The sequence below is a fragment of the Scyliorhinus torazame genome, chromosome 2 (assembly GCF_047496885.1).
Source record: "Scyliorhinus torazame isolate Kashiwa2021f chromosome 2, sScyTor2.1, whole genome shotgun sequence".
In the NCBI taxonomy this organism is placed as follows: domain Eukaryota; kingdom Metazoa; phylum Chordata; class Chondrichthyes; order Carcharhiniformes; family Scyliorhinidae; genus Scyliorhinus; species Scyliorhinus torazame.
This window is the reverse complement of record NC_092708.1, coordinates 87,140,293-87,166,755: the sequence shown is the minus strand read 5'-3', so window position 1 is coordinate 87,166,755 and position 26,463 is coordinate 87,140,293. Positions and strand designations below refer to the sequence as shown.

The window sequence follows — 26,463 nt, the reverse complement described above, 5'->3', positions numbered from 1 at the left end:
TGGCCTGCGGAGACTGGGCCATGGCCTGCGGAGACTGGGCCATGGCCTGCGGAGACTGGGCCATGGCCTGCGGAGACTGGGCCATGGCCTGCGGAGACTGGGCCATGGCCTGCGGAGACTGGGCCATGGCCTGCGGAGACTGGGCCATGGCCTGCGGAGACTGGGCCATGGCCTGCGGAGACTGGGCCATGGCCTGCGGAGACTGGGCCATGGCCTGCGGAGACTGGGCCATGGCCTGCGGAGACTGGGCCATGGCCTGCGGAGACTGGGCCATGGCCTGCGGAGACTGGGCCATGGCCTGCGGAGACTGGGCCATGGCCTGCGGAGACTGGGCCATGGCCTGCGGAGACTGGGCCATGGCCTGCGGAGACTGGGCCATGGCCTGCGGAGACTGGGCCATGGCCTGCGGAGACTGGGCCATGGCCTGCGGAGACTGGGCCATGGCCTGCTGAGACTGGGCCATGGCCTGCGGAGACTGGGCCATGGCCTGCGGAGACTGGGCCATGGCCTGCGGAGACTGGGCCATGGCCTGCGGAGACTGGGCCATGGCCTGCGGAGACTGGGCCATGGCCTGCGGAGACTGGGCCATGGCCTGCGGAGACTGGGCCATGGCCTGCGGAGACTGGGCCATGGCCTGCGGAGACTGGGCCATGGCCTGCGGAGACTGGGCCATGGCCTGCGGAGACTGGGCCATGGCCTGCGGAGACTGGGCCATGGCCTGCGGAGACTGGGCCATGGCCTGCGGAGACTGGGCCATGGCCTGCGGAGACTGGGCCATGGCCTGCGGAGACTGGGCCATGGCCTGCGGAGACTGGGCCATGGCCTGCGGAGACTGGGCCATGGCCTGCGGAGACTGGGCCATGGCCTGCGGAGACTGGGCCATGGCCTGCTGAGACTGGGCCATGGCCTGCTGAGACTGGGCCATGGCCTGCTGAGACTGGGCCATGGCCTGCTGAGACTGGGCCATGGCCTGCTGAGACTGGGCCATGGCCTGCTGAGACTGGGCCATGGCCTGCTGAGACTGGGCCATGGCCTGCTGAGACTGGGCCATGGCCTGCTGAGACTGGGCCATGGCCTGCTGAGACTGGGCCATGGCCTGCTGAGACTGGGCCATGGCCTGCTGAGACTGGGCCATGGCCTGCTGAGACTGGGCCATGGCCTGCTGAGACTGGGAAATGGCCTGCTGAGACTGGGCCATGGCCTGCTGAGACTGAGCCATGGCGTTGAGCGCCTCTGCCATCTGGTGCTGGCACTGGCTCATGGCCTCCTGAGAGGGCAGCCATGTCCTGGGCCACAGACGCCGCCTGCACGGAAAGCCCCAGGCCTCGCAAACCGTTACCCATGTCTGACACCGTCGCACCCATTGCCTCCACCGCGGACGCCACCCGTGCGGTGTCGGCCTGGGTGGCACGCATGACCGGCACCACTCCCAGCTCCTGGACGCGGGTGGACTCCTCCATCTGCGACTGCAGCCGCCGCAAGCCGGCCGTCACCCTCTTCGCTCGTCTCCGGGTCGGTGGTTGCATCGGATCTATGGGTGGGTGTGGTAACTCCAGGAACCCGGGATCCATCTGGGCGGCTGATGTTCGCTTGGGCTGGGCTGCCCGCCGACCGCCCGGCCACTCTGCTGCTCCTACCTCCACCTGCTGTACTGGGACGGCTGTGTTGTGCACACCAGTGAGTGTACCAGACGCCTCATCACTAAAGTGCCCAACCAAGGTGAGTGTTTCTGCGATGGTGGAGGGTGTTGGTGACAGCAGTGGCGTTGTGTCGTGCTCTTCGTCCCACTCTGAGTCCATGGCACTTTGGGGTGGGGGTTCGTCTCCACCCATCCACTCTGAGTCACTGTCCGGTATTTCATCTTCCTGGGTAGTGCTGTCCGGGGTAGGGGTGCCCTGGGTAGTGGCGTCCTGGGGAGTGGTGTCCTGGGGAGTGGTGTCCTGGGGATTGGTGTCCTGGCTCGGCTGTGACAGGGGCCTGTGGCTGCCCCTCTCGTCGCTGGCTGGCACACGCCTGCGTCGTCGCACCCGCACGAGACGGGGCGTCGTCTCCCTGTTGCTCCAGGTCTCTCCGTCTCCAGTGGTCTCCAAGGGACATCCTGCGGGCGTCGTATGCCGGAGGGTCCGGGTCTCTCCGTCTCCTCCGAGGGGCATCATGCGGGCGTTGCATGCCGGAGGGTCCGGGTCTCTCCGTCTCCCGTGGTCTCCGAGGGGCATCATGCGGGCAGTCTGCATCTGCGGGGATGGGTGCCTCGACGTTTGCTCCTGCGATACACAATGAAGCATGCATGGTTAGACACGCAGGCAGTGATCAGGTGATATGGGGGAGGGGGATATAGGGGAGGGGGGATATGGGAACGGGCTGTCGGTGGCTCACTTGCTAGTACACCCCCGACCCCTGCATCAGCAACCTCCCGGTCCTCAGGTCCGCCAGCCAGTTCCAGGGCCCTTTCCTCGTGTTCGGTCAGTGGCCTCTCATCAGCGGGGCCTCCTCCAGTCCTCACATGCTCCCTGGTGTTGTGTGCGCGTTTCTCCTGTGGGGGGGGGGGGGTGGCATGGGTAAAAGGCAACAGTGTTAGACAGGTATATGAATGCACGCCATCGGTTGCACGTGTATTGCAGGGGTTAAGGTTAGGGCTGGATTCACTTGGGGATATGGGGGATGGGGGGGATATGGGGGATGGGGGGGATATGGGGGATGGGGGGGATATGGGGGATGGGGGGGATATGGGGGATGGGGGGGATATGGGGGATGGGGGGGATATGGGGGATGGGGGGGATATGGGGGATGGGGGGGATATGGGGGATGGGGGGGATATGGGGGATGGGGGGGATATGGGGGATGGGGGGGGGATATGGGGGATGGGGGGGGATATGGGGGATATGGGGGGATATGGGGGATGGGGGGGATATGGGGGGATATGGGTGGATATGGGGGGATGGGTGGATATGGGGGGGATGGGTGGATATGGGGGGGGATGGGTGGATATGGGGGGGGATGGGTGGATATGGGGGGGATGGGTGGATATGGGGGGGATGGGTGGATATGGGGGGGATGGGTGGATATGGGGGGGATGGGTGGATATGGGGGGGATGGGTGGATATGGGGGGGATGGGTGGATATGGGGGGGATGGGTGGATATGGGGGGGATGGGTGGATATGGGGGGGATGGGTGGATATGGGGGGGATGGGTGGATATGGGGGGGATGGGTGGATATGGGGGGGATGGGTGGATATGGGGGGGATGGGTGGATATGGGGGGGATGGGTGGATATGGGGGGGATGGGTGGATATGGGGGGGATGGGTGGATATGGGGGGGATGGGTGGATATGGGGGGGATGGGTGGATATGGGGGGGATGGGTGGATATGGGGGGGATGGGTGGATATGGGGGGGATGGGTGGATATGGGGGGGATGGGTGGATATGGGGGGGGATGGGTGGATATGGGGGGGGATGGGTGGATATGGGGGGGATGGGTGGATATGGGGGGGATGGGTGGATATGGGGGGGATGGGTGGATATGGGGGGGATGGGTGGATATGGGGGGGATGGGTGGATATGGGGGGATGGGGGGGAAATGGGGGATATCGGGCAGGGGGGGGGGGGCTCACCCTGGCTGCTCAGACGAGGTCGTTCACCTTCTTGTGGCACTGGGTGCCTGTCCGTGGTGTCAGGGCCACAGCGGTGACGGCCTCTGCCACCTCCCTCCACAGACGCCGGCTGTGGCATGGGGCAACTCTGCGGCCGTGTTCGGGATACAGGGCCTCCCTCCTCTGCTCCACTGCGTCCAGGAGCGCCTCCACATCCCGTGACTGGAACCTCGGGGCTGAGCGGTGGGCGGCCATCCGGTCGGGTGTTCCGATTGTGTGTTCCGGTCGGATGGGGGGTGGGAGCAGCGCGTCCTGATGAGCCGTCACGCCGCACGGCGTGAAGCACGTGAGCAAGCGCGGATCCCATCACGTCGCTGCTAGCCCATTCCGGGCTGGAGACTTTGCGACATTTGGGGCGGCGTGATGAAAGTCTGATTTGCGCCGTTTTTGGCGCCGATCGGCGGACTTTGCGCCGATTACGGAGAATTTCGCCCATGGTCTCTGGCTTTTAGAAGGTGAGACATGATTTTATTGAAACATATGAGATTCTGAAGGGGTTAGACAGGGTAGACACAGTTTGGTTCCATTGGCGGAGAAATTACTTCACTCAAACAATTGTGAATCTTTGGAATTCTCTACTCTAGGGGGCTGTGGATATTCCATCGTTGAATATATTTAAGGCTGAGAACTTTCAGGTAATCAAGGGATATGGGAAGTAGGTAAGAAAATGTAGTTACGGCCAATGGTCAGCCGTAGTGGAGCAGGCTTGGGGGCGGGGGGGGGGGCACAAGTTCTACTGCTCCTATTTCTCATGTTTTTATAAAAGGTAGTCAGGTTACCCTTTCTTTCCCCTGAACAAATCACATTATACATACATTCCTGTTTTGTGTGAAGACCTTCTTTCAGCTTCTCAATCTTTTCTAACATTTCCTGCTTTTGTCTTTCAATATTTTCAAAATTTTTGTTCACACTCTGCATCTTTAAGCATGTTTGTTCTAGGAATGCAATCTGCTCAGCAACAGCTGCAAGGAAAGTGACATTTCCAATTAGTGGTGTGTTGTTTCAGTTGAAGAACAAAACTGTAGTAAAGTAGTATATTAGCAAATACCCTTTTTGGTTAATTGGATCCTTTCACACATCTGTTTCTCCTCTTCATATATTTCCAAGCATTTGCCTGTAAAATAATTAACAATTATGATAGTTCTCTAAAGATGATAGCAAATTAATTCTTAGAAATTAGCCATTTGAAAATGATACTTAATACCATACTAAAGTGCCAGTACCTCATATTAGAACAAAGTGTTTAAATATTGAAAAATAAACTCAATCTGAGTTTTTGACAGAGTACTTCACAACTTAACTTTTGAAATCTTGCATGTGGTAATGGAGCGTAATATTAGATACACGAACATTGGGGCGGCAGGGTGGTGCAGTGGTTAGCACTGCTGCCTCGTGGTACCGAGTCACTATCCGTGTGGAGTTTGCACAGGTACATTCTCCCCTCATCTGCATGGGACTCAACCCAAAGATGTGCAGGGTAGGTGGATTGGCCACGCTAAATTGTCCCTCATTGGAAATTTGTTTTTAAAGATGCATGAACGTTTAAAATGTATATTTAGCAAGAGATGCTTTAAAATCAGCGCTATATACACACACACACACACACACACAAGATAACTGCAGATTGAAAATCATTGCAACTCCTAAATTTACTATTATATTGTTTTTATGCATATTACAACATTTTCAAAAGGCACTCAAGTACAGTGACCAATCTAAATAATGGTTAATGATGGCCACTAAAATTATTAGCTGAGCCAACAACATTTATTTTTGTGAAACAAGTTAATTGAAAATGGAATCAGAAATATGATGAATCATCAGACATAGAAGGCATAAAACAAAAAAAATTATTTTCTCACACCATTATATTTACAATCCCAATCCTTGACCCCCATCCTCTTCCTTATCAAGATGTTGCCACTTAGTGGCATCATACACAGATAGGATCAGTTTCCACATGTACATCTTTAACATACAGCTCTACATCTCCACCACCTCAAGAGCTCTCGTGCTACCAAACTGCTTAAACGTTATCCAATCTTTGATGAACTCATGAGGTCCTCCAGCTAAATATTGGAAAGGCCAAAGGTGTCAACTTTAGCTCCCAACATAAACACCATAATCTTCACCAATAACTCTGCCACCCTCCCTCCCCACCCAAATCCCTCACCTACAGACTCAGGCTGGATCAAAATGTTTGTAACATCAGTTCCTGCTCAACTTCAATAGAATCTTCAAGTTTATGAAAGACTGTGATCAGTCTAACATTGAAAATTTAAGGAACAAAAATCAGAAAAAGAATGAGGGGAAGTTAGGAATTTCATTACAGATAAGAATTTGATATTTTCTACCTTTCTTACAGCAGACTCTATAAGTTCTTTAAAAACACAAAAAACAGATTTGTAAGGAACATAAACACTATGTTTAAAGTGTATACAACACTATTCACATTGATATCAGTTATCTTCACAACATTTGTAATTACTCAGCTTAATTTTCATATATAGTAAATAAAATTACAAACTAGAGACTGTACCTTTTGTGATTTTTAAAGATTCTTTGTACTTCTGTTTAAATCCTGCTGGATTATAATTTTCCCACAAACTCAAAAATTTGATCCTGGTTTCATTTAGTTTTTCATTTAACTGACATTGTGCATCTTCTTTGAAGATATCCATTGATCTATAGCAAATTATTCAGTGTTAAAATGCTTCACAACAGTACAAAAGGGAATTAAACAATTGGTATCGTCCAGATACATTAAGATATGCAGAATTAGTTATCAGATCACTCACCATATCACAATAACCTGTGGCATTAATAACACTGGTATTGATATACTTTGAAAATCCATTAAAGTCTTAATCTGGGAAAGGATAAGTAGTGCAGCTACACAGAACACAATTTGTGACTGAACATTAAAAAAGGCTAATTAACAAATATCAAAGATGGAAAAAGTTCAATGAGAGATGGCTACCCATCTGTAGTGAGGTGATGAATGGTACTGAACAGAAAAGGGGAAACACACTTTCTTAAAACTGTACATTTCATAAAATGGTTTTCTCTAGGTGTTCAGCTGGAGTAATGAGATTAATTTTTCACAGGACTGTGAACCAGTCCTGTGAAAAAATTACATTTTGCGATTCCTTGCTTTGTATCATTTATGCAAAAGACTCACATGGAAACCAGCCATGTTTCGCTGGGATAGACATGAAAGATCCAACAGCAAAGAGCTTAAAATTAGGGCGGGGGTGAAAGAGCTACCCTTATGCAAGTGGAGATTTGAAATGATGGTTACTGTACATGTTCAAACTAAACGATGAGGAATCATTCCTGGACAAGTGAGAAGACCATGAGATGTAGGAGCAGAAGTAGGCCATTCAGCCCATTGAGTTTGCTCCACCATTCAGTGAGATCATGGCTGATCTGACGTGACAATCCTAAACTTTCCCGCCTTGTCCCCATAACCCTTGATCCCTTACTGATTAGAAATCTCCGGCTCTGAACAGACTTAATGGCCCAGCCTCTATGGTAAAGAATTCCACAGATTCATTACCTTCAGAGAAGAAATTCCTCCTCATCTGTCTTAAATGGGCAACCCCTTACTCTGAGATCATGCCCTCTGGTCCAAGCCTCTCCCTAAAGGGGAAACATCCTGTGCCCTGTCGAGGCCCCTGAGAATCATATTTGTCTCAATAAGGTCACCTCTCATTCTTCTAAACTCCAATGAGTACTAGCCCAACATACTCCATAAGAAAATCCGTCCATGATAAAGAGAAGATCTTGTGGTGGGCCAGGCAGATGAGGAGGTGTATCTGGGAAGGTAATGAGCTCTTGGTATATCAAGACTTGGGTGTGGAACTGGCTAAGAAGAGAGCTGGGTTCAATCGAGTCAAGGCTGCCCTCTTCAAGAAGGGAGTGAAGTTTGGGATGCTGTGCCCGGCCCACTTCTGGGTGACTTACAATGGCCGTGAGCATTATTTTGGGACACTAGAGGAGGCACCGGAGTTTTTGAGAGACAATAAACTGGCAGGACGGGGGAGGACATTGAACTTTGGAAGAAGCGTGAGGAGAGATTGGTTCTCTCTGCCCTTCTTTCTGTTGTTTTTTTGGGTGATGGTTAGGGGAGAACCTCTCTTCTTTGAGATTTTTTTTGTGGGGGACTCTGTGATGGGATGCTGGAGGAACATGGAGGATGAGTGCACTTTTTTCTTATTTTATTGTTTGCACCATGGAAGTGTGCAAGCGGGGGTGAGGGTATCAGTGGGGTATAGGATGTTTGGCGCCAAGGACTTCCAGGCTAGCTCGGCAGGCTAGTTAGCGGGAGCGTGATGGGGGGTGAACAGGTGGTTAGAATAATAGAGGGAGATGGTATTGTTGTTTTGTTTAGGGGAGAAGGGACTGCTGCAAAAGGTGAGGGTGTTGTGGTGTAATGGGGAGGAGGTGGTGCGGTTCGAGGATTCTTTTGTGGGGGCGGTTTTTCAAGTTTAGAGGAATTGGAAGAGGAGTATGAGCTGCCCAGCTATAATGGGTTTCGATACTTACACGTGCAGAATTATGTGAGGAAGCAGGTGCCGTCCTTTCCCGACCTGCCACCCCGGGGCTACAAGACAAGGTGGTACTGAAAGGAGTAGGTGAGGGTAGGGTATCTGAGATTTACAAGGAGTTAATGGACTTGGAGGGAGCCCCGATAAGGGGCGTTAATCTGAAGTGGGAGAAGGAGCTGGGAGGGGAAATGGAGGGTTGTGGGAGGAGACTTTGAGGAGGGTGAACGCATCTTCCTTGTGTTCTAGGCTTAGCCTTATTTAATTCAGAATAGTGCACAGGGCCCGTTTGACAGTGGCCAGAATGAGCAGGTTCTTTGAGGAGGTGGAGCACAGATGTGAATGGTGCCCGGGAGGCCTGCGAACCATGTTCACATTTTTTTGGAATGTCCGAAGCTGAAGTGGTACTGGCAGGGATTCGCGGACATTATGTCAGGTACTGAGAGTAAAGGTGACCTCCGAGTCCAGAAGTGGCGATTATTTGGAGTGTCGGAAGACCCAGGAGTCCACGGAGCGAGATGGGCCAACGTCTTGGCCTTTGTCTCCCTGGAGCCTGGAGGCAGATTTTGTTGGGAGTAGAGAGACTTGGGGTGGCCGAAGCCTGGGGTGTGGGTGAGCGACCTGGCGGAGTTCCTTAGGCTGGAATAAATTAAGTTCACTTTGAGGGGGTCAGAAGGAAAGGAGGGAGAGCAGGAGAGCAATAGTTATTGGGGACTCGATAGTTAGAGGGACAGATAGACGGAGATGCAAGCCGTTTATCGACTTCAAGGACAGTTAAGATGTCAGCGGAGGGGAGGGGCGGGGGGAGTGCTAGTTATTTGTTATGAGATTTATTGTTTGTTCTTGTTTTGATTGTGTTTAATGTATATATAAATGCCTTAATAAAAATATTTTTTAAAAAAAAGAAAATCCATCCATACCCAGGATCAACCTAGTGAATCTTCTCTAGACTGCCATACATCTTTCCTTAAATAAGGGAACCAAAACTGTTCAGAGTATTCCAGGTGTGGTCTAACCAGTGCCCTAAATAGTTTTAGCAAGACTTCCCTGTTCACATAGTCCAGTCCCTTTGAAATAAAGGCCAGCATTCCATTTGCCTTCCGTCTGACCTGCTGAGCTTGCAATTTATGATGTGGAGGTGCCGGCATTGGACTGGGGCTGAGCACAGTAAGAAGTCTTACAACACCAGGTTAAAGTCCAACAGCTTTGTTTCGAATCAGTAGCTCTCGGAGCATACCTCCTTCCTCAGGTGAATCCTGATACATGAAAATCGCTTATTGTCACAAGTAGGCTTCAAATGAAGTTACTGTGAAAAGCCCCTAGTCGCCACATTCCGGCCCCTGTTCGGGGAGGCTGTTACGGGGATACAGTTGAGGGGGACGACCTACTAGGGGTAAGCCACAGTGAACGGATCTCCAGCACTGAGTCCGTCCCTGTAGCTCAGAAGGAAAGGAGGGAGAGCAGGAGAGCAATAGTTATTGGGGACTCGATAGTTAGAGGGACAGATAGACGGTTCTGTGGCAGCGAAAGAGACTCACGGATGGTATGTTGCCTCCCGGGTGCCAGGGTCCGTGACGTCTCGGACAGTCACAAGTCGTGGTACACATCGGCACCAACGACATAGGTAAGAGAAGGGACGGGGATTTAAAACAGGAATTTAAGGAGCTAGGGTGGAAGCTGAGAGCCAGGACAAACCATGTTGTCATCTCTGGTTTGTTGCCGGTGCCACGTGCTAGTGAGGTGAGGAACAGGGAGAGAGTGCAGATAAACACGTGGCTGCAGGGTTGGTGTAGGAGGGAGGGTTTCAGGTACGTGGATAATTGGAGCACATTCTGGGGAAGGCGGGACCTGTACAGACAGGACGGTTTGCACCTGAACCAGAGGGGCACCAATATCCTGGGAGGGAAATTTGCTACGGCTCTTCGGTGGGGTTTAAACTAATTTGTCAGGGGGCTGGGAAAACGAGCTGTGTTCCAGAAGCCAGTGTATAGAGTAGTGAGGTACTGAGGAGGGTATCAAGGTCACAGGAGTGTACCGGCAGACAGAAAGGTGGGTTGAAGTGTGTCTACTTCAATGCAAGGAGCATCCGGAATAAGGTAGGTGAACTTGGAGCGTGGATTGGTACTTGGGACTACGATGTTGTGGCCATTACGGAGACATGGGTAGAACAGGGACAGGAATGGTTGTTGGAAGTTCTGGGGTATAGATGTTTCAGTAAGAGTAGGGAAGGTGGTAAAAGAGGCGGAGGAGTAGCATTGTTAATCAAGGATAGTTTAACGGCTGCAGAAAGGCAGTTCGAAGGGGATCTGCCTACTGAGGTAATATGGGCAGAAGTTAGAAATAGGAAAGGAGCGGTCACATCGTTAGGAGTTTTCTATAGGCCCCCAAATAGTAATAGAGATGTGGAGGAAGAAATTGCAAAACAGATTATGGATAGGTGTGGAGGTCTCAGTGTAGTTGTCATGGGTGACTTTAACTTTCCAAATATTGATTGGAACCTCTATAGGTTGAACAGTTCGAATGGGGCAGTTTTTGTACAGTGTGTGCAGGAGGGTTTCCTGACACGATATGTGGATAGGCCGACAAGAGGGAGGGCCACATTGGTACTGGGTAATGAACCTGGCCAAGTGTTAAATTTGTTTGTGGGAGAGCACTTTGGAGATAGTGACCACAATACGATGTCTTTCACTATTGCAATGGAGGGGGATAGGGCCATACGGCTGGGCAAGGTTTATAATTGGGGGAGGGGTAATTATGATGCGATTAGGCAAGAATTAGGGAGCATAAGATGAGAACAGAAACCGTCAGGGAAAGGCACAAATGAAAAGTGGAGCTTGTTCAAGGAACAAATACTGTGTGTCCTTGATAGGTATGTCCCTGTCAGGCAGGGAGGAAATGGCTGTGTGAGGGAACCATGGTTCACAAAAGAGATTGAATGTCTTGTCAAGAGGAAAAAGGATGAGAAAACAAGGTTCAGTTGGGTCGCTTGAGGGTTACAAGGTAGCAAGGAATGAGCTGCAAAAAGGGCTTAGGAGAGCTAGGAGGGGGCATGAGAAGTCCTTGGCGGGTCAGATCAAGGAAAACCCAAAGGCTTTAAAAAAATATATATATATTTATTAAAGTTTTTTAACACAGTTTTTCTCCCTTACAAACAATACTACCACCCCCCCCCATAACAAAAAAAAAGAGAAATCGCGCAGAGCAAGATATATACATGGCAAAATGATATATTTACACAGCTTTGTACACTGGCCCTCACCCGTACGTGCCAGTTTCCCCAACCATTCATGTTATCTCTTGCTCATCCACCCTCCCAGGCAGCCCCCCCTTCTCCCCCCCCCCCCCCCGCCTCCCAGGACGTCCCCTCCCTTCCCACCCCCCCCTAAGGTTGCTGCTGCTGCTGACCGACCTTCCTCTAACGCTCCGCGAGATAGTCTAGGAACGGTTGCCACCGCCTGTAGAACCCCTGCGTAGACCCTCTCAAGGCAAACTTAATCCTCTCCAACTTTATGAACCCAGCCATATCATTTATCCAGGCCTCCAGGCTGGGGGGCTTCGCCTCCTTCCACATTAGAAAGATCCTTCGCCGGGCTACTAGGGACGCAAAGGCCAGAATGCCGGCCTCTTTCGCCTCCTGCACTCCCGGTTCGTCCACTACTCCAAATATTGCTAGCCCCCAGCTTGGCTTGACCCGGACTTCCACCACCTGAGATATTGCTCCCGCCACTCCTCTCCAGAACCCCCCCAGTGCCGGGCATGACCAAAACATATGGACATGGTTCACCGGGCTCCCTGATCACCTTCCACATCTGTCCTCTACCCCAAAGAACCTACTCAACCTCGCCCCCGTCAAGTGCGCTCTGTGGACCACCTTAAATTGTATCAGGCTGAGCCTGGCACATGAGAAGGAGGAATTAACCCTACCTAGGGCATCAGCCCACAGACCTTCCGCGATCTCCTCCCCCAGCTCCTCCTCCCATTTACCCTTCAACTCTTCTACCAGCGCTTCCCCCTCTTCTTTCAACTCCTGATGTATTTCCGACACCTTGCCCTCCCCGACCCATACACCCGAGATCACCCTATCTTGAACTTCTTGTGCCGGGAGCAACGGGAATTCCCTCACCTGTCGCCTCACAAAAGCCCTCACCTGCATATATCTAAAGGCATTTCCCGGGGGTAACTCGAACTTCTCCTCCAGTGCCCCTAGGCTTGCAAACGTCCCGTCGATGAACAGGTCCCCCATTCTTCCAATCCCCGCCCGATGCCAGCTCTGGAACCCCCCGTCCATCTTCCCCGGGACAAACCGGTGGTTACCCCTGATCGGGGACCACACCGATGCTCCCATTGCACCCCGGTGCCGTCTCCACTGGCCCCAGATCCTTAGCGTTGCCGCCACGACAGGGCTCGTGGTATACTTTGTCGGCGAGAGCGGCAGCGGTGCCGTCACCAACGCCCCCAGGCTCGTTCCTTTACAGGACGCCATCTCCATCCTCTTCCATGCCGCCCCCTCTCCCTCCATAACCCACTTACGGATCATCGCCACATTTGCTGCCCAGTAGTAGCTCCCCAGGTTTGGCAGCGCCAACCCTCCTCGGTCCCTACTGCGTTCCAGGAACCCTCTCCTTACTCTCGGGGTCTTATTCGCCCACACAAACCCCATAATATTCCTGCCTACTCTCTTAAAAAAGGCCTTAGTGATCACGATGGGAAGGCACTGAAACAAACAGAAACCTCGGAAGGGCCACCATTTTGACCGACTGCACTCTACCCTCCAGCGAGTGGTAACATGTCCCATCTTTTGAAATCCTCCTCCATTTGCTCCACCAACCTCGTCAGATTCAGTTTATGTAGGGTCCCCCAATTCCTGGCTATCTGGATCCCCAGATACCGAAAGCTCCCCTCCGCCCTCCTCAGCGGTAGGTCCCCTAGCCCTCTTTCTTGGTCCCCCGCCTGTAATACAAAGAGCTCACTCTTCCCTACATTGAGATTATAGCCCGAAAACTCCCCAAACTCCCTTAGAGTCTGCATGACCTCCACCATCCCCTCCATTGGATCCGCCACGTACAGCAACAGGTCATCCGCATATAGCGACACCTGATGCTCTTCTCCCCCTTGGACCACCCCCCTCCATTTATTAGACTCCTTCAATGACATGGCCAATGGTTCGATCGCCAATGCGAACAACAGGGGGGACAGGGGGCACCTCTGCCTCGTCCCTCGGTACAGTCGAAAGTACTCCGACCTCCGCCGGTTCGTCACTACACTCGCCATCGGGGCTCTGTAAAGGAGCTTAACCCAATTGATAAACCCTACCCCGAACCCAAACCTACGCAGCACCTCCCAGAGGTACTCCCACTCTACTCGGTCAAAGGCCTTCTCCGCGTCCATAGCTGCCACTTTTTCCGCCTCTCCCTCCTCCGATGGCATCATTATCACGTTTAAGAGCCGCCGCACATTGGTGTTTAGTTGCCTGCCCTTTACAAATCCAGTCTGGTCCTCGTGGATTATCCCCGGGACACAGTCCTCGATCCTCGTGGCCAGCACTTTTGCCAGCAATTTTGCATCCACATTGAGGAGCGAGATTGGCCCGTACGATCCACATTGCAATGGGTCCTTGTCCCGCTTTAGGATCAAAGAAATTGTTGCTTCCGACATTGTCGGGGGCAGGGTCCCCTCCACTCTTGCCCCATTAAAGGTCCTCGCCAGTAGCGGGGCCAACAGGTCTGCGTACTTCCTGTAGAACTCCACCGGGAATCCGTCCGGTCCCGGGACCTTCCCCGCCTGCATGCTCCCCAAACCCTTGCTCAGCTCCTCCAACCCAATTGGTGCCCCCAAACCAGCCACCTCTTGCTCCTCCACCCTCGGGAATCTCAGCTGATCTAGGAATCGTCTCATCCCCTCTTCCCCTGCTGGGGGCTAGGATCTGTACAGCTCTTCATAAAAGGCCTTGAATACCTCGTTTGTCGCACTCCGAACCGTGGCTCCCCTTCCATCTATGACTCCCATTTCCCTCGCTGCCATCCTCTTACGGAGCTGGTGTGCCAGCATCCGACTAGCCTTTTCCCCATACTCGTAGGTCGCCCCCTGCGCTTTCCTCCACTGTGCCTCCGCCTTCCCTGTGGTCAACAGGTCAAACTTCGCCTGGAGCCGTCGTCTTTCCCCAAGTAATCTTTCCTCCGGGGCCTCTGCGTATCTCCTGTCCACTCTCAAAATCTCCCCCACTAACCTCTCCCTTTCCATACCCTCTGTCTTCTCCCTATGAGCCCGAATGGAAATTAGCTCTCCCCTGATCACCGCCTTCAACGCCTCCCATACCACCCCCACCTCCCCGTTGTCGTTGGCCTCCAAGTACCTTTCGATACACCCCCTCACCTTCCCACACACCACCTCGTCCGCCAGCAGTCCCACATCTGGCCGCCACAATGGGCGTTGGTCCCTCTCCTCTCCCAGGTCCAGTTCCACCCAGTGCGGGGCATGGTCCGAAACGGCTATAGCCGAATACTCCGTCCCCTCCACCCTCGGGATGAGCGCCCTACCCAGAACAAAGAAATCTATCCGGGAGTAGGCTTTGTGTACATGGGGGAAGAAAGACAATTCCCTGGCCTGCGGCCTTGCAAACCGCCATGGGTCCACTCCCCCCATCTGATCCATAAACCCCCTAAGTACCTTGGCCGCCGCCGGCCTCTTTCCAGTCCTTGATTTGGAGCGGTCCAGTGCTGCATCCAACACTGTATTGAAATCCCCTCCCATTATCAGGCCTCCTGCCTCCAGGTCCGGAATGCGCCCCTACATACGCTTCATGAATCCTGCATCATCCCAGTTCGGGGCGTATACGTTTACCAACACCACCCACGTCCCTTGCAGCCGACCGCTCACCATTACATATCGCCCTCCATTGTCCGCTACAATAGTCTTGGCCTCAAATGACACCCGCTTTCCCACCAATATTGCCACCCCTCTATTCTTCGCGTCCAGTCCCGAGTGGAATACATGTCCTACCCATCCCTTTCTTAGCCTGACCTAGTCCGCCACCTTCAGGTGTGGCTCTTGGAGCATGGCCACGTCCGCCTTCAGTCCCTTTAAGTGCGCAAACACTCGAGCCCTCTTCACCGGCCCATTCAGGCCCTTCACATTCCACGTTATCAGCCGGATTGGAGGGGCTCTCACAACCCCCCCCCACGCCCCGCGGACTAACCATCTCCTTTTCTGGTCCAGTCCCATGTACATGCCTCCCTCACCCTCCAGTCCCCCTGAGGGGGGGACCCCCGTCCCGACCACCTCTTCTGTGTCCCATTCCCTTTCGGACAGTGCAGCAGCAACCCTTTCCCCCCCCCCCCCTTCCCCCCCTCCCCTCCCCTCCCCCCTGCTAGATCCGTCTAGCTTTTTTGCTGCCCCCATGTCACTCCCGTAAGTCAGCTGACGCCTGCTGACCCCGGCTTCCCCCGCCGTCCCATTGACCTCCCCGCGTGGGAGTCTCCCAATCCAAATGCATTCCTTAGTTCCCCTTCCTGCCTTTCTTCCCGCACGCGGGAAAACATCCCGCGCTTTCCAAAGCCCGCTCCGCCCCCTCTGGCGCAGCTCCTGTCGCGGCCTTGTCTCTCTCCCCCAGCCCATGTAACATTTCCTGCGCGTGATTGACCCCCTATATACAACAACCATCACACATCAAACCCCAAAACATCCCCCCCACCCTCACAAACCCTCAGTTAGAGTCCAACTTTTCGGCTTGTACAAAGGTCCACGCCTCTTCAGGCGTTTCGAAGTAATAGTGTTGGCCCTTGTATGTGACCCACAGTCGCGCTGGCTGCAGCATTCCGAATTTCACTTCTTTCCGGTACAACGCTGCTTTTGCCCGGTTGAAACCCGCTCTCCGCTTTGCAACCTCCGTGCTTCAGTCCGGGTATATTCGGATCTCTGCATTGTCCCACTTACTGCTCCGCTCCTTCTTGGCCCATCTCAGAACCCACTCTCTGTCCGTGAACCGGTGAAACCTCACCACCATCGCCCTTGGCGGCTTATTTGCCTGGGGCTTCTTCGCCAGCACCCGATGTGCCCTGTCCAACTCCAGCGGCCTCGAAGGGGCCTTCGTGCCCATCATCGCCTCGAGCATCGTGCTCGCGTATGCCCCGGCATCAGCCCCCTCCACTCCCCCAGGGAGACCCAGGATTCGCAGATTCTTTCTCCTCAACCTGTTCTCCAGGTCTTCGAGTCTTCCCGCCCACCTCTTGTGTAGTGCCTCGTTCTGCTCCACTCTCACCGCCAGGCCCACGAGCTCTTCATCGTTCTGACTGACTCTTTTCTGTACCTCCTGGATCTTAGCTTCGTGGGCCTTCTGGGTGATCCCGAGTCCTTCAATTGCCGAAAGCATAGGCGCCAACATCTCCTTGCGCATCTCCTCGCGCTGCTCCTCGAAGCAGCGCTTGATGAACTCCTGCGGCTCCCCTTTGTCCCTGGCTGCCGCCATTTTGTTTTCTTTCCCTCGCTTCTCCAGTTGCTCCAGTGCCGCCCCTTTGGCCGTTACACTTCTGGTCCGTTTCATAGAAGTTGGAGGGGGACCTCTCTCTTCCCTTCCCCACGGGTTGCGTCAAAAAAAAAAAAAAAAAAAAAAAGTTCTGTTGGGGCTCCTCTAACGAGCCCGAAGGTCCGTGGTAGCGGGAGCTGCCGAATCGTGCGGCTTAGCTCCGCATAGCCGCAACCGGAAGTCGAGAGGGAATCCTTTTGGCAGTGTCCGCTTCACCAGTCTGCCCCAAAAAGTCTATGGAAATTCCTGAAAAAGGTCTGAGAGTCCGTTCCAGACGGGAGCTGCCGAATGCGCAACCTACTCCTCCATGGCCGCCACCGGAAGCCTCGTCCCTGCTTCTTCAATGGCCTTGGTAGATCTTTTCACAGTTGTTCCCTCTGCTGCTAGAATTCACCTTTGATAGAGTCAAGTCAGATTGCAGCTTTAAGCTTGCCCTTCCCCCGCCTGCATGCTGGAAGAGGCCTTTGTCTATTCCTGCAGCTCAAGCCAAATCTTTTACTGTTTCTGCCGGGTCTGGTAGCCAAAAGACATAACATTCCTGGGGGACACTATCAGGGGAATGCTGCAGTCTTCTTCCCACACCTGGAAATGTCAAACAAATGCCGTGGGGGCCCTGTAAAAGAGCCCAAAAGTCCGTTCCAAGCGGGAGCTACCGAATATGCGACCTAGCTCTGCATAGCCGCACCCGAAAGTCCAACCCCAAGGCTTTTTACTCTTATGTGAGAAATAAAAAAATGACCAGGGTGAGGGTAGGGCCGATCAAGGACAGTAGTGGGAACTTGTGCATGGAGTCAGAAGAAATAGGAGAGGCGTTGAATGAATACTTTTCTTCCGTGTTCACCAAGGAGAGGGTCCATGTTTTTGAGGATGAGAGTGTGATACAGGCGGGTAGGCTGGAGGAGGTAGATGTTCTGAGGAAAGATGTATTAGCAATTTAGAAAAACCTGAGGGTCGACAAGTCACCTGGGCCAGTTGGGATATATCCAAGGATTCTTTGGGAGGCAAGGGATGACATTGCAGAGCCTTTGGCTTTGATCTTTGGGTCCTCACTGTCCACGGGGATAGTGCCAGAGGACTGGAGAGTGGTGAATGTTGTTCTTCTGTTCAAGAAAGGGAATAGGAATGACCCTGGTAATTATAGGCCAGTTAGTCTTACTTCGGTGGTCAGTAAGTTAATGGAAAAGGTCCTGAAGGATAGGATTTATGACCATTTGGAAAGTTGCAGCTGAATCCGGGATAGTCAACACGGATTTGTGAAGGGTAAGTCTTGCCTCACAAATTTGATTGAATTCTTTGAGGAGGTAACTAAGTGTGTAGTTGAAGGTAGAGCAGTTGATGTCGTATACATGGATTTTAGTAAGGCGTTTGATAAGGTTCCCCATGGTCGGCTCACGAAGAAAGTAAGGAGGTGTGGGATAGAGGGAAATTTGGCCAATTGGATAAGTAACTGGCTATCACATAGAAGACAGAGGGTGGTGGTGGATTGAAAATTCTCAGACTGGAGACCAGTTACCAGCGGTGTACCGCAGGAATCAGTGCTGGGTCCTCTGCTATTTGTGATTTTTATCAATGACTTGGAGGAGGGGGTTGAAGGGTGGGTCAGTAAATTTGCTGATGACACCAAGATTGGTGGAGTAGTGGATGAGGTGGAGGGCTGTTGTAGGCTGCAAAGAGACATTGATAGGATGCAGGGCTGGGCCGAAAAATGGCAGATGGAGTTTAACCCTGATAAGTGCGAGGTGATTCATTTTGGTAGAAAAAATTTGAATGCGGATTACAGGGTCAACGGCAGGGTTCTGAGGAATGTGGAGGAACAGAGAGATCTTGGGGTTCATGTCCACATATCTCTGAAGGTTGCCACTCAAGTGGATAGAGCCGTGAAGAAGGCTTATCGTGTGTTAGCGTTTGTTAACAGGGGGCTTGAGTTTAAGAGCCGCGGGGTTATGCTGCAACAATACATGACCCTTGTGAGACCACATTTGGAGTATTGTGTGCAGTTCTGGTCACCTCATTATAGGAAGGATGTGGAAGCATTGGAAAGGGTGCAAAGGAGATTTACCAGGATGCTGCCTGGTTTGCAGGATAGGTCTTATGAGGAAGGTTGAGGGGGCTAGGGCTTTTCTCTTTGGAGCGGAGGAGGATGAGAGGCGACTTAATAGAGGTTTATAAGATGATGAGGCGGATAGATAGAGTGGACGTTTAGAGACTATTTCCTCGGGTGGATGTAGCTGTAACAAGGGGGCATAACTATAAGATTCAGGGTGGGAGATATAGGAGGGATGTCCGAGGTAGGTTCTTTACTTAGAGAGTGGTTAGGGTGTGGAATGGACTGCCTGCTGTGATAGTGGAGTCGGACACTTTAGGAACTTTCAAGCGGTTATTGGATAGGCACATGGAGCACACCCGAATGACAGGGAATGGGATAGCTTGATCTTGGTTTCGGACAATGCTCGGCACAATATCGAGGGCCGAAGGGCCTGTTCTGTGCTGTACTGTTCTATGTTATATACGAGGACACTAAAATCCGTGTTCCAGTTTTCTGCAATCTTTCCCAATTTAAATAATATTCAGCTCCTTTATTCTTCTTACCAAAGTACATAACTTCACACTTTCCTACATTATATTCCTTCTGCCAAGTGTTTGCCCACTCAAACGGTCTATAACTCTCTGTAGACTCTGGCATCATCCACACTATTTGCCTTCCCACCCACCTATTTATGTCATCCTCAAATTTGTAGTGCATTCACGTCCCTTGTCCAACTTCTCCTCCTTTGCGATCATTTGTTTATATCTTATATAACTGTTTTTTCATAAGAACTGGAATGCAGTCCAAGATCTGGCATTATACAGATCACCAGCACACTCACTCACCTCAGGTAGTCCAGTGATATTTAAAGCTTTCAATGTGTTTGATGAACAGATGACAATTAGAGTGCACCCTTTACGTGGCAGGCTAAGGAACGGTTCCAGGATCAATACAATCTTTCACCCTCAATGAGAATCAATTCAGGAAGGGAGTTTTCTTGGCAGTAACGTCAATCTGTAGGCATTCGTTTATGTTTTAAAACGACATTTCAACAGCGATCTGCAAAAGTTGAAATTTGTCAAACATTTACAGAAAGAAACAAGCATTTTTTTTTCCAATCAATAAAAGACCGAATTCCTTCCCAAGGTGTTGTACTGTTCCCCATTCATGGCAAACTAAGCAGAATTTAGAGCTTTGAGAGTGCTATGTTTTGTTACATGATCTTATAATCTTCTTTAAATAAATTAAAAACAGTGTCAATGGGTTGCTTTAATCAAATGAAAGCACGGCAATATATAATAGGGGGTATTACAGGATCATAAATAGAAAACATACCAATAACAATCAACATCCTGGCAGTTACCACCGACTAGATACTGAACTGGACTAGCCATAAATACTGTGACTACAAGAAGAGGTCAGAGGCTAGGAATACAGTGGCAATTAATAATAATAATCGCTTATTGTCACAAGTGGGCTTCAATGAAGTTACTGTGAAAAGCCCCTAGTCGCCACATTCCAGCGCTTGTTCGGGGAGGCCGGTACGGGAATTGAACCCGCGCTGCTGGCATTGTTCTGCATTGCAAGCCAGCTATTTTAGCCCACTGTGCTATACCAGCCCCTGACACCTCCTGACTCCCCAAAGCCTGTCCACCATCTACAAGTCACAAGTCTGAGTGTAATAAAATACGCCCCACTTGCCTGGATGAGTGTAGCTCAAACAACACAAGAAGCTTGACACCATCCAGGACAAAGTAGCCCGCTTGATTGGCGCCCCATCCACAAACATTCACTCCTGCCGCCACCAATGCACAGTGGCAACAGTATGTACCATCTACAAGATGCACTGGAGGAACTCACCAACTCCTTAAGTCAGCACCTTCAAAACCAATGACCATTACCACCTAGAACACAAGATAAGCAGATATAGAAGAACACTGCCATCTGCAAGTTCCCCTCCAAGCCACTCAACATCCTGACTTGGAAATGGATCATTGCTCCTTCACGCTCACTGGGTTAAATCCTGGAACTCCCTCCCTAACAGCTCTGCAGGTGTACTTGCACTGTATGGACTGCAGCGATTCAAGAAGGCAGCTCACCACCTTCTCAAGGGCAGTTAGCAATGGACAATAAATTCTGGCCTGGCCAGTGAAGCCCACTTCTCTTGAACGAAGATTTGCAAAATAATGTGCACAAATCAATTTAGATTCTATGTGTGATGATATGCATAATATGAGTTTGTACATAATGTTGTTATGCACGACCTCCGACCAGTAGGTGGCATTGTAATCCCATCACGTCACCATGTGATCTGGGAGTTGGGAGCTGATCGTGTTGGGAGATAGATCGCCGTATTTGCAGTAGTTCCACAAGAGTTGTTTGGTGTTAGTTGTTTGTTCGTTAATTTACTCTAATTATCTTACCACGAAGTTTGTTCTATAAGAAATTATTTTAAACTACATGTTCTGAAGCTCATTGTTCACTTCGGCCACACAACAGAACATGACACTGTGTAGTTGCATTGTTCAGTACATTTACAACTCACTTGGCCTTTCTATTCCTGACCAAGATAACTTACAAAGAAATGTCTCCTACCCCGCTTCTTACTTTTATTTTTAAAAATGCTCCGTTCTTAATAATTTATTGCAAAACCACTGGCAAATTCCTATGACGTTATTCAGTCAGATATCCAAGAACATTGGGTGATAAGGTAAGGAGTATTACTAAGCACATATTTAGAACATAGAACGATACAGCGCAGTACAGGCCCTTCGGCCTACGATGTTGCACCGAAACAAAAGCCATCTAACCTACACTATGCCATTATCATCCATATGTTTATCCAATAAACTTTTAAATGCCCTCAATGTTCGCGAGTTCACTACTGTAGCAGGTAGGGCATTCCACGGCCTCACTACTCTTTGCGTAAAGAACCTACCTCTGACCTCTGTCCTATATCTATTACCCCTCAGTTTAAAGCTATGTCCCCTCGTGCCAGCCATTTCCATCCGCGGGAGAAGGCTCTCACTGTCCACCCTATCCAACCCCCCGATCATTTTGCATGCCTCTATTAAGTCTCCTCTTAACCTTCTTCTCTCCAACGAAAACAACCTCAAGTCCATCAGCCTTTCCTCATAAGTATTTCCCTCCATACCAGGCAACATCCTGGTAAATCTCCTCTGCCCCCGCTCCAAAGCCTCCACGTCCTTCCTATAATGCGGTGACCAGAACTGTACGCAATACTCTAAATGCGTCCGCACCAGAGTTCTGTACAGCTGCAACATGACCTCCTGACTCCGGAACTCAATCCCTCGACCAATAAAGGCCAACACTCCATAGGCCTTCTTCACAACCCTATCAACCTGGGTGGCAACTTTCAGGGATCTATGTACATGAACACCTAGATCCCTCTGCTCATCCACACTTCCAAGAACTTTACCATTAGCCAAATATTCCGCATTCCTGTTATTCCTTCCAAAGTGAATCACCTCACACTTCTCTACATTAAACTCCATTTGCCACCTCTCAGCCCAGCTCTGCAGCTTATCTATATCCCTCTGTAACCTGCTACATCCTTCCACACTATCGACAACACCACCGACTTTAGTATCGTCTGCAAATTTACTCACCCACCCTTCTGTGCCTTCCTCTAGGTCATTGATAAAAATGACAAACAGCAACGGCCCCAGAACAGATCCTTGTGGTACTCCACTTGTAACTGAACTCCATTCTGAACATTTCCCCTCAACCAACACCCTCTGTCTTCTTTCAGCTAGCCAATTTCTGATCCACATCTCTAAATCACCCTCAATCCCCAGCCTCCGTATTTTCTGCAATAGCCTACCGTGGGGAACCTTATCAAACGCTTTGCTGAAATCCATATACACCACATCAACTGCTCTACCCTCGTCTACCTGTTCAGTCACCTTCTCAAAGAACTCGATAAGGTTTGTGAGACATGACCTACCCTTCACAAAGCCATGCTGACTATCCCTGATCATATTATTCCTATCTAGATGATTATAAATCTTGTCTCTTATAATCCCCTCCAAGACTTTACCCACTACAGACGTGAGGCTCACCGGTCTATAGTTGCCGGGGTTGTCTCTGCTCCCCTTTTTATCAGTACAGGAGTGATCTGGAAGCATCCAGAAGAGGCCCTGAGATGTGGCAGTACTTTCCTTCTCCTTTTGAGCATCAGCAATCTTTCTAATGCAACACATATAATTTTGGACGATTTTAATTTAAATAATTTTAATTACTGCAAAGCTCTGTACAGTTTTCAATGCAAGCATTTTTGGGAGTGGGGGGGGGGGGGGGAGAAAGAGCCACAAAATTGAGCATTTTGTAGTGCGGCCTGACTAATACAAGGAAAAACTGACCTTACCCTCAACAAACTACCTATCTGACAGTATTCGTCAGAGTGACTACCACACAGTCCTTATATGGAGGTGAAGTCCTCTCCTCACATTGAGGATTCCCTCCATCATGTTTTGTGGCACTGATACCATGTTATATGGGATAAATTTCAAACAGAATGAGCTGCGTGATTGATCCCATAAACCAACGGATCAGGTTAAGTGCTGCAGACCTGCCATTTCCAGTTGGGAATGGTGGCGGATAATTAAACAACGAACAGGAGGAGGAAACCCCAGGAATATCCCCATACTTAATGATGGGGGAGACCAGCACAAAAGGTAAGGCTGAAGCATTGCCAACAATCTTTAGCCAGAAGTGGATGATCCAACTTGACCTCCTCTGGAGGTCCCCCACTATCACAGATGCCAGTCTTCAGCCATTTCAATTCACTCCATGATACCAAGAAACATCTGAAGGCACTGGATGCCGCAAAGATTATGGGCCCCGACAGCGTTCCAGCAATAGCAGTGAAGACCTGTGCTCCAAACTATCTGGGCTTCTAGCCCAACTGTTCCACTACGGCTACAGCACGGGCATTTGTCTGGTAAAGTGGAAAAATGCCCAATATGTCTTATGCATAAGAGGTGGGGCATATCTAACCTCGCCAACTACTGCTCTATCAGTCTAGTCTTGGCATCATAAGATAATGGAAGTGACATTAACAGTGTTAGCAAGTGACACTTGCTCAGCAATAAACCTCCTCAATGACGCTCAATAAAAGCAAATTACTGCGGATGCTGGAATCTGAAACCAAAGAGAAAATGCTGGAAAATCTCAGCAGGTCTGGCAGCATCTATAGGGAGAGAAAAGAGCTAATGTTTCAAATCCAGATGACCCTTATTCAAAGCTGGACAAACACTTTACCGGGCCGTTTAACCCCCCCCCCCCAGAATCAGGCATTCTCACCTGGGGAGGTTGTCCAGCAACTGCTCAGGGAGCTGACACCAGAACCACCCAACACAGCCGCCAAAGCCTCCAGCAAGAAAGGTTTACAGTCATTGTCACAGAACCACCCCTCTGGCATTAATACCACACCAAATAACCCAGCAAACAAAGCAAATAAAGACCACCACCCCTCCCCAAAACCCAATCAAAACAAAACACCCAAGTTTATGCTAAAAGGAACTAATTATTCAGCTATTTATCACACAGGACGATCCCCATCAGAGTAAAAAGCATTGCAACAAAAAACCATAACGCCAACCAGCCCCCCCCCCCCACCCCCGCCCCCCCCCCAGTGAAATCTAACTTTAAAATGTTCGAACAGCAATAACATCCATCCCACAAAGCCCACAGTACAAATTCAGGTACAAAGCTCCAAAATGCCCAATAAACACCCCACCAAAACCTCACATTTTACACTCCCACCCCGAGCCATACATCTCCCAACCAATATAATTCAGTTATCTCGATCCCAGTCACTGTTTCTGCACAAACACCTCAGCTTCCTCTGGAGGGTCCCAGGTTCGATTCCGGATTGGGTCACTCTCCGTGCGGAGTCTACACATCCTCCCAGTGTGTGCGTGGGTTTCCTCCGGGTGCTCCGGTTTCCTCCCACAGTCCAAAGATGTGCAGGTTACGTGGAATGACCGTGATAAATTGCCATTAGTGTCCAAAATTGCCCTTAGTGTTGGGTGGGGTTACTGGGTTATGGGGATAGGGTGGAGGTGTTGACCTTGGGTAGGGTGCTCTTTCTAAGAGCCGGTGCAGACTCGATGGGCCGAATGGCCTCTTTCTGCACTGTAAATTCTATGATAATCTATGATACCCTGCCTTAGGTCACTATTGGTGTGGAGTTTGTACTCTCCCTATGTCTGTGCGGGTTTTCTCCGGGTGCTCCGGTTTTCTCCAACAGTCCAAAGTGTACAGGGTAGGCGAATTGGCCATGCTAAAATTGCCCCTTAGTGTCCAGGGATGTGAAGGTTAGGTTAGATTATGGAGTTGCAGGGATAGGGTGGGATATGGATCAGTGCAGATTCAATTGGCCAAATGGTCTCTTTCTGTACTGTAGTGATTCTCTGTTCCGCATCATGGGAAGTCCAAAACTAGGGGTCATAGCTTGAGGAAAAAGGGTAAACCTTTTAGAATTGAGGGGAGGAGAAATGTCTTCACCCAGATTGGTGAATCTGTGGAATCCACTGCCACAGAAAGTAGTTGAGGCCAAAACATGGTGTAATTTCAACAAGGAATTGGATATAACTCTTGGGGCTAATGGGATATGGAGGCAAGGCATGATCAGGGTGTTGAACTTGATCAGCCATGATCATAATGAATGACGAGCAGGCTCAAAGGCCGGATGGCCTCCTCCTGCTTTGATTTTCTATGATGTGGAGATGCCGGCGTTGGACTGGGGGAAGCACAGTAAGAAGTCTTACAACACCAGGTTAAAGTCACCTAAGGAGCAGCGCTCCAAAAGCTAGTGATTCCAAACAAACCTGTTGGACTTTAACCTGGTGTTGTGAGACATCTTACTCGATGTTTCATGTTCCTTCACTGTCACTGGGTTAAAATCCAGGCGCTCTCTCCCTAACAGCACTGTGGGTCTACCTACACCTCAGGGACTGCAGCAGCTCGCCACCACCTTCTGAAGGGCAATTAGGAGTGGGCAATAAATTCTGGCCTGGCCAATATCGACCACATCCTGCGAAAGAATGAATCGGGAAAAAAATACTTTGTCAAGAATAAGGGTAGGTTTTGCCACAGCTTCCGAGGTTGCAGTTGCCACCTCGCCGCTCCACCCTCTCCTTGCCGCCCTCATTAATGGAGCTAAGCGATCGCACAACCAGGTGATGGGCTGAGCTGTGCGGCGCTGCCAGGCAGTGGGACAATGCAAGAACTCACAGGACCAGCTCGCGCTCACCCGCTCCTCGGCGATTCCCCGTCTCGCGCTCTCTCCTTTTCAAATTTCAACGGTGGCGCCTCAAGTGGAATGTACCAAGTCAGTGAAAGCTGCCGGGGGGGGGGGGGGGCGCGGTCCAGGCGGACCTGTCTTACTCCCTGTCAAACAAAATAGAAGCCATAATGTGGAATTCTTTAATCGATTGGGCGTTAAACCCTTTCAGGTTTGGACAATGTTTCTGCAAGCCGCATGATTTCGCGGTGGTACAACCCAGGACCCAGACAGTAACATCCGGCAAAGATCAAAGTGTAAAGGGAGGAACGCACTGTAAATAGGGGGCGGGACTGAGCTGGGAGAGGCTGGGTGCGGAAGGGGGCCAGACGGTGATCCAGGAGCTGGGATTGTGGGCGGTGAGAGGCGGAGCTGTAATCGGGAGGGGGCGGGGCAGTGAGCAGGAAT

At 50.8% G+C, this 26,463-nt stretch overlaps 1 protein-coding gene across 4 annotated transcripts in view; it reads right to left on the bottom strand.

Annotated features, from left to right (window-relative positions):
* The window catches only part of spc25 (SPC25 component of NDC80 kinetochore complex), a 67,576-nt gene extending 41,291 nt beyond the window's left edge, over nucleotides 1–26,285 (bottom strand). Inside the window, exons 1-5 of one of the 4 annotated variants that reach the window (XR_011934412.1) lie at nucleotides 26,007–26,285; nucleotides 19,592–19,805; nucleotides 6,192–6,337; nucleotides 4,701–4,766; nucleotides 4,468–4,614 (exon numbers count right to left, since the gene is read on the bottom strand). Coding sequence is in view for 3 of the 4 variants with exons in the window: in XM_072473671.1 (XP_072329772.1) it covers nucleotides 4,468–4,614; nucleotides 4,701–4,766; nucleotides 6,192–6,333 (355 nt within the window). In the remaining variant the exon portion in view is untranslated. Of the gene's footprint in view, nucleotides 1–4,467; nucleotides 4,615–4,700; nucleotides 4,767–6,191; nucleotides 6,338–19,591; nucleotides 19,806–24,604; nucleotides 24,857–26,006 lie in introns of those variants that run through there. The other 3 variants (XM_072473671.1, XM_072473682.1, XM_072473690.1) reach the window with 3 other exon arrangements.
* Nucleotides 26,286–26,463: the final 178 nt, after the last annotated feature.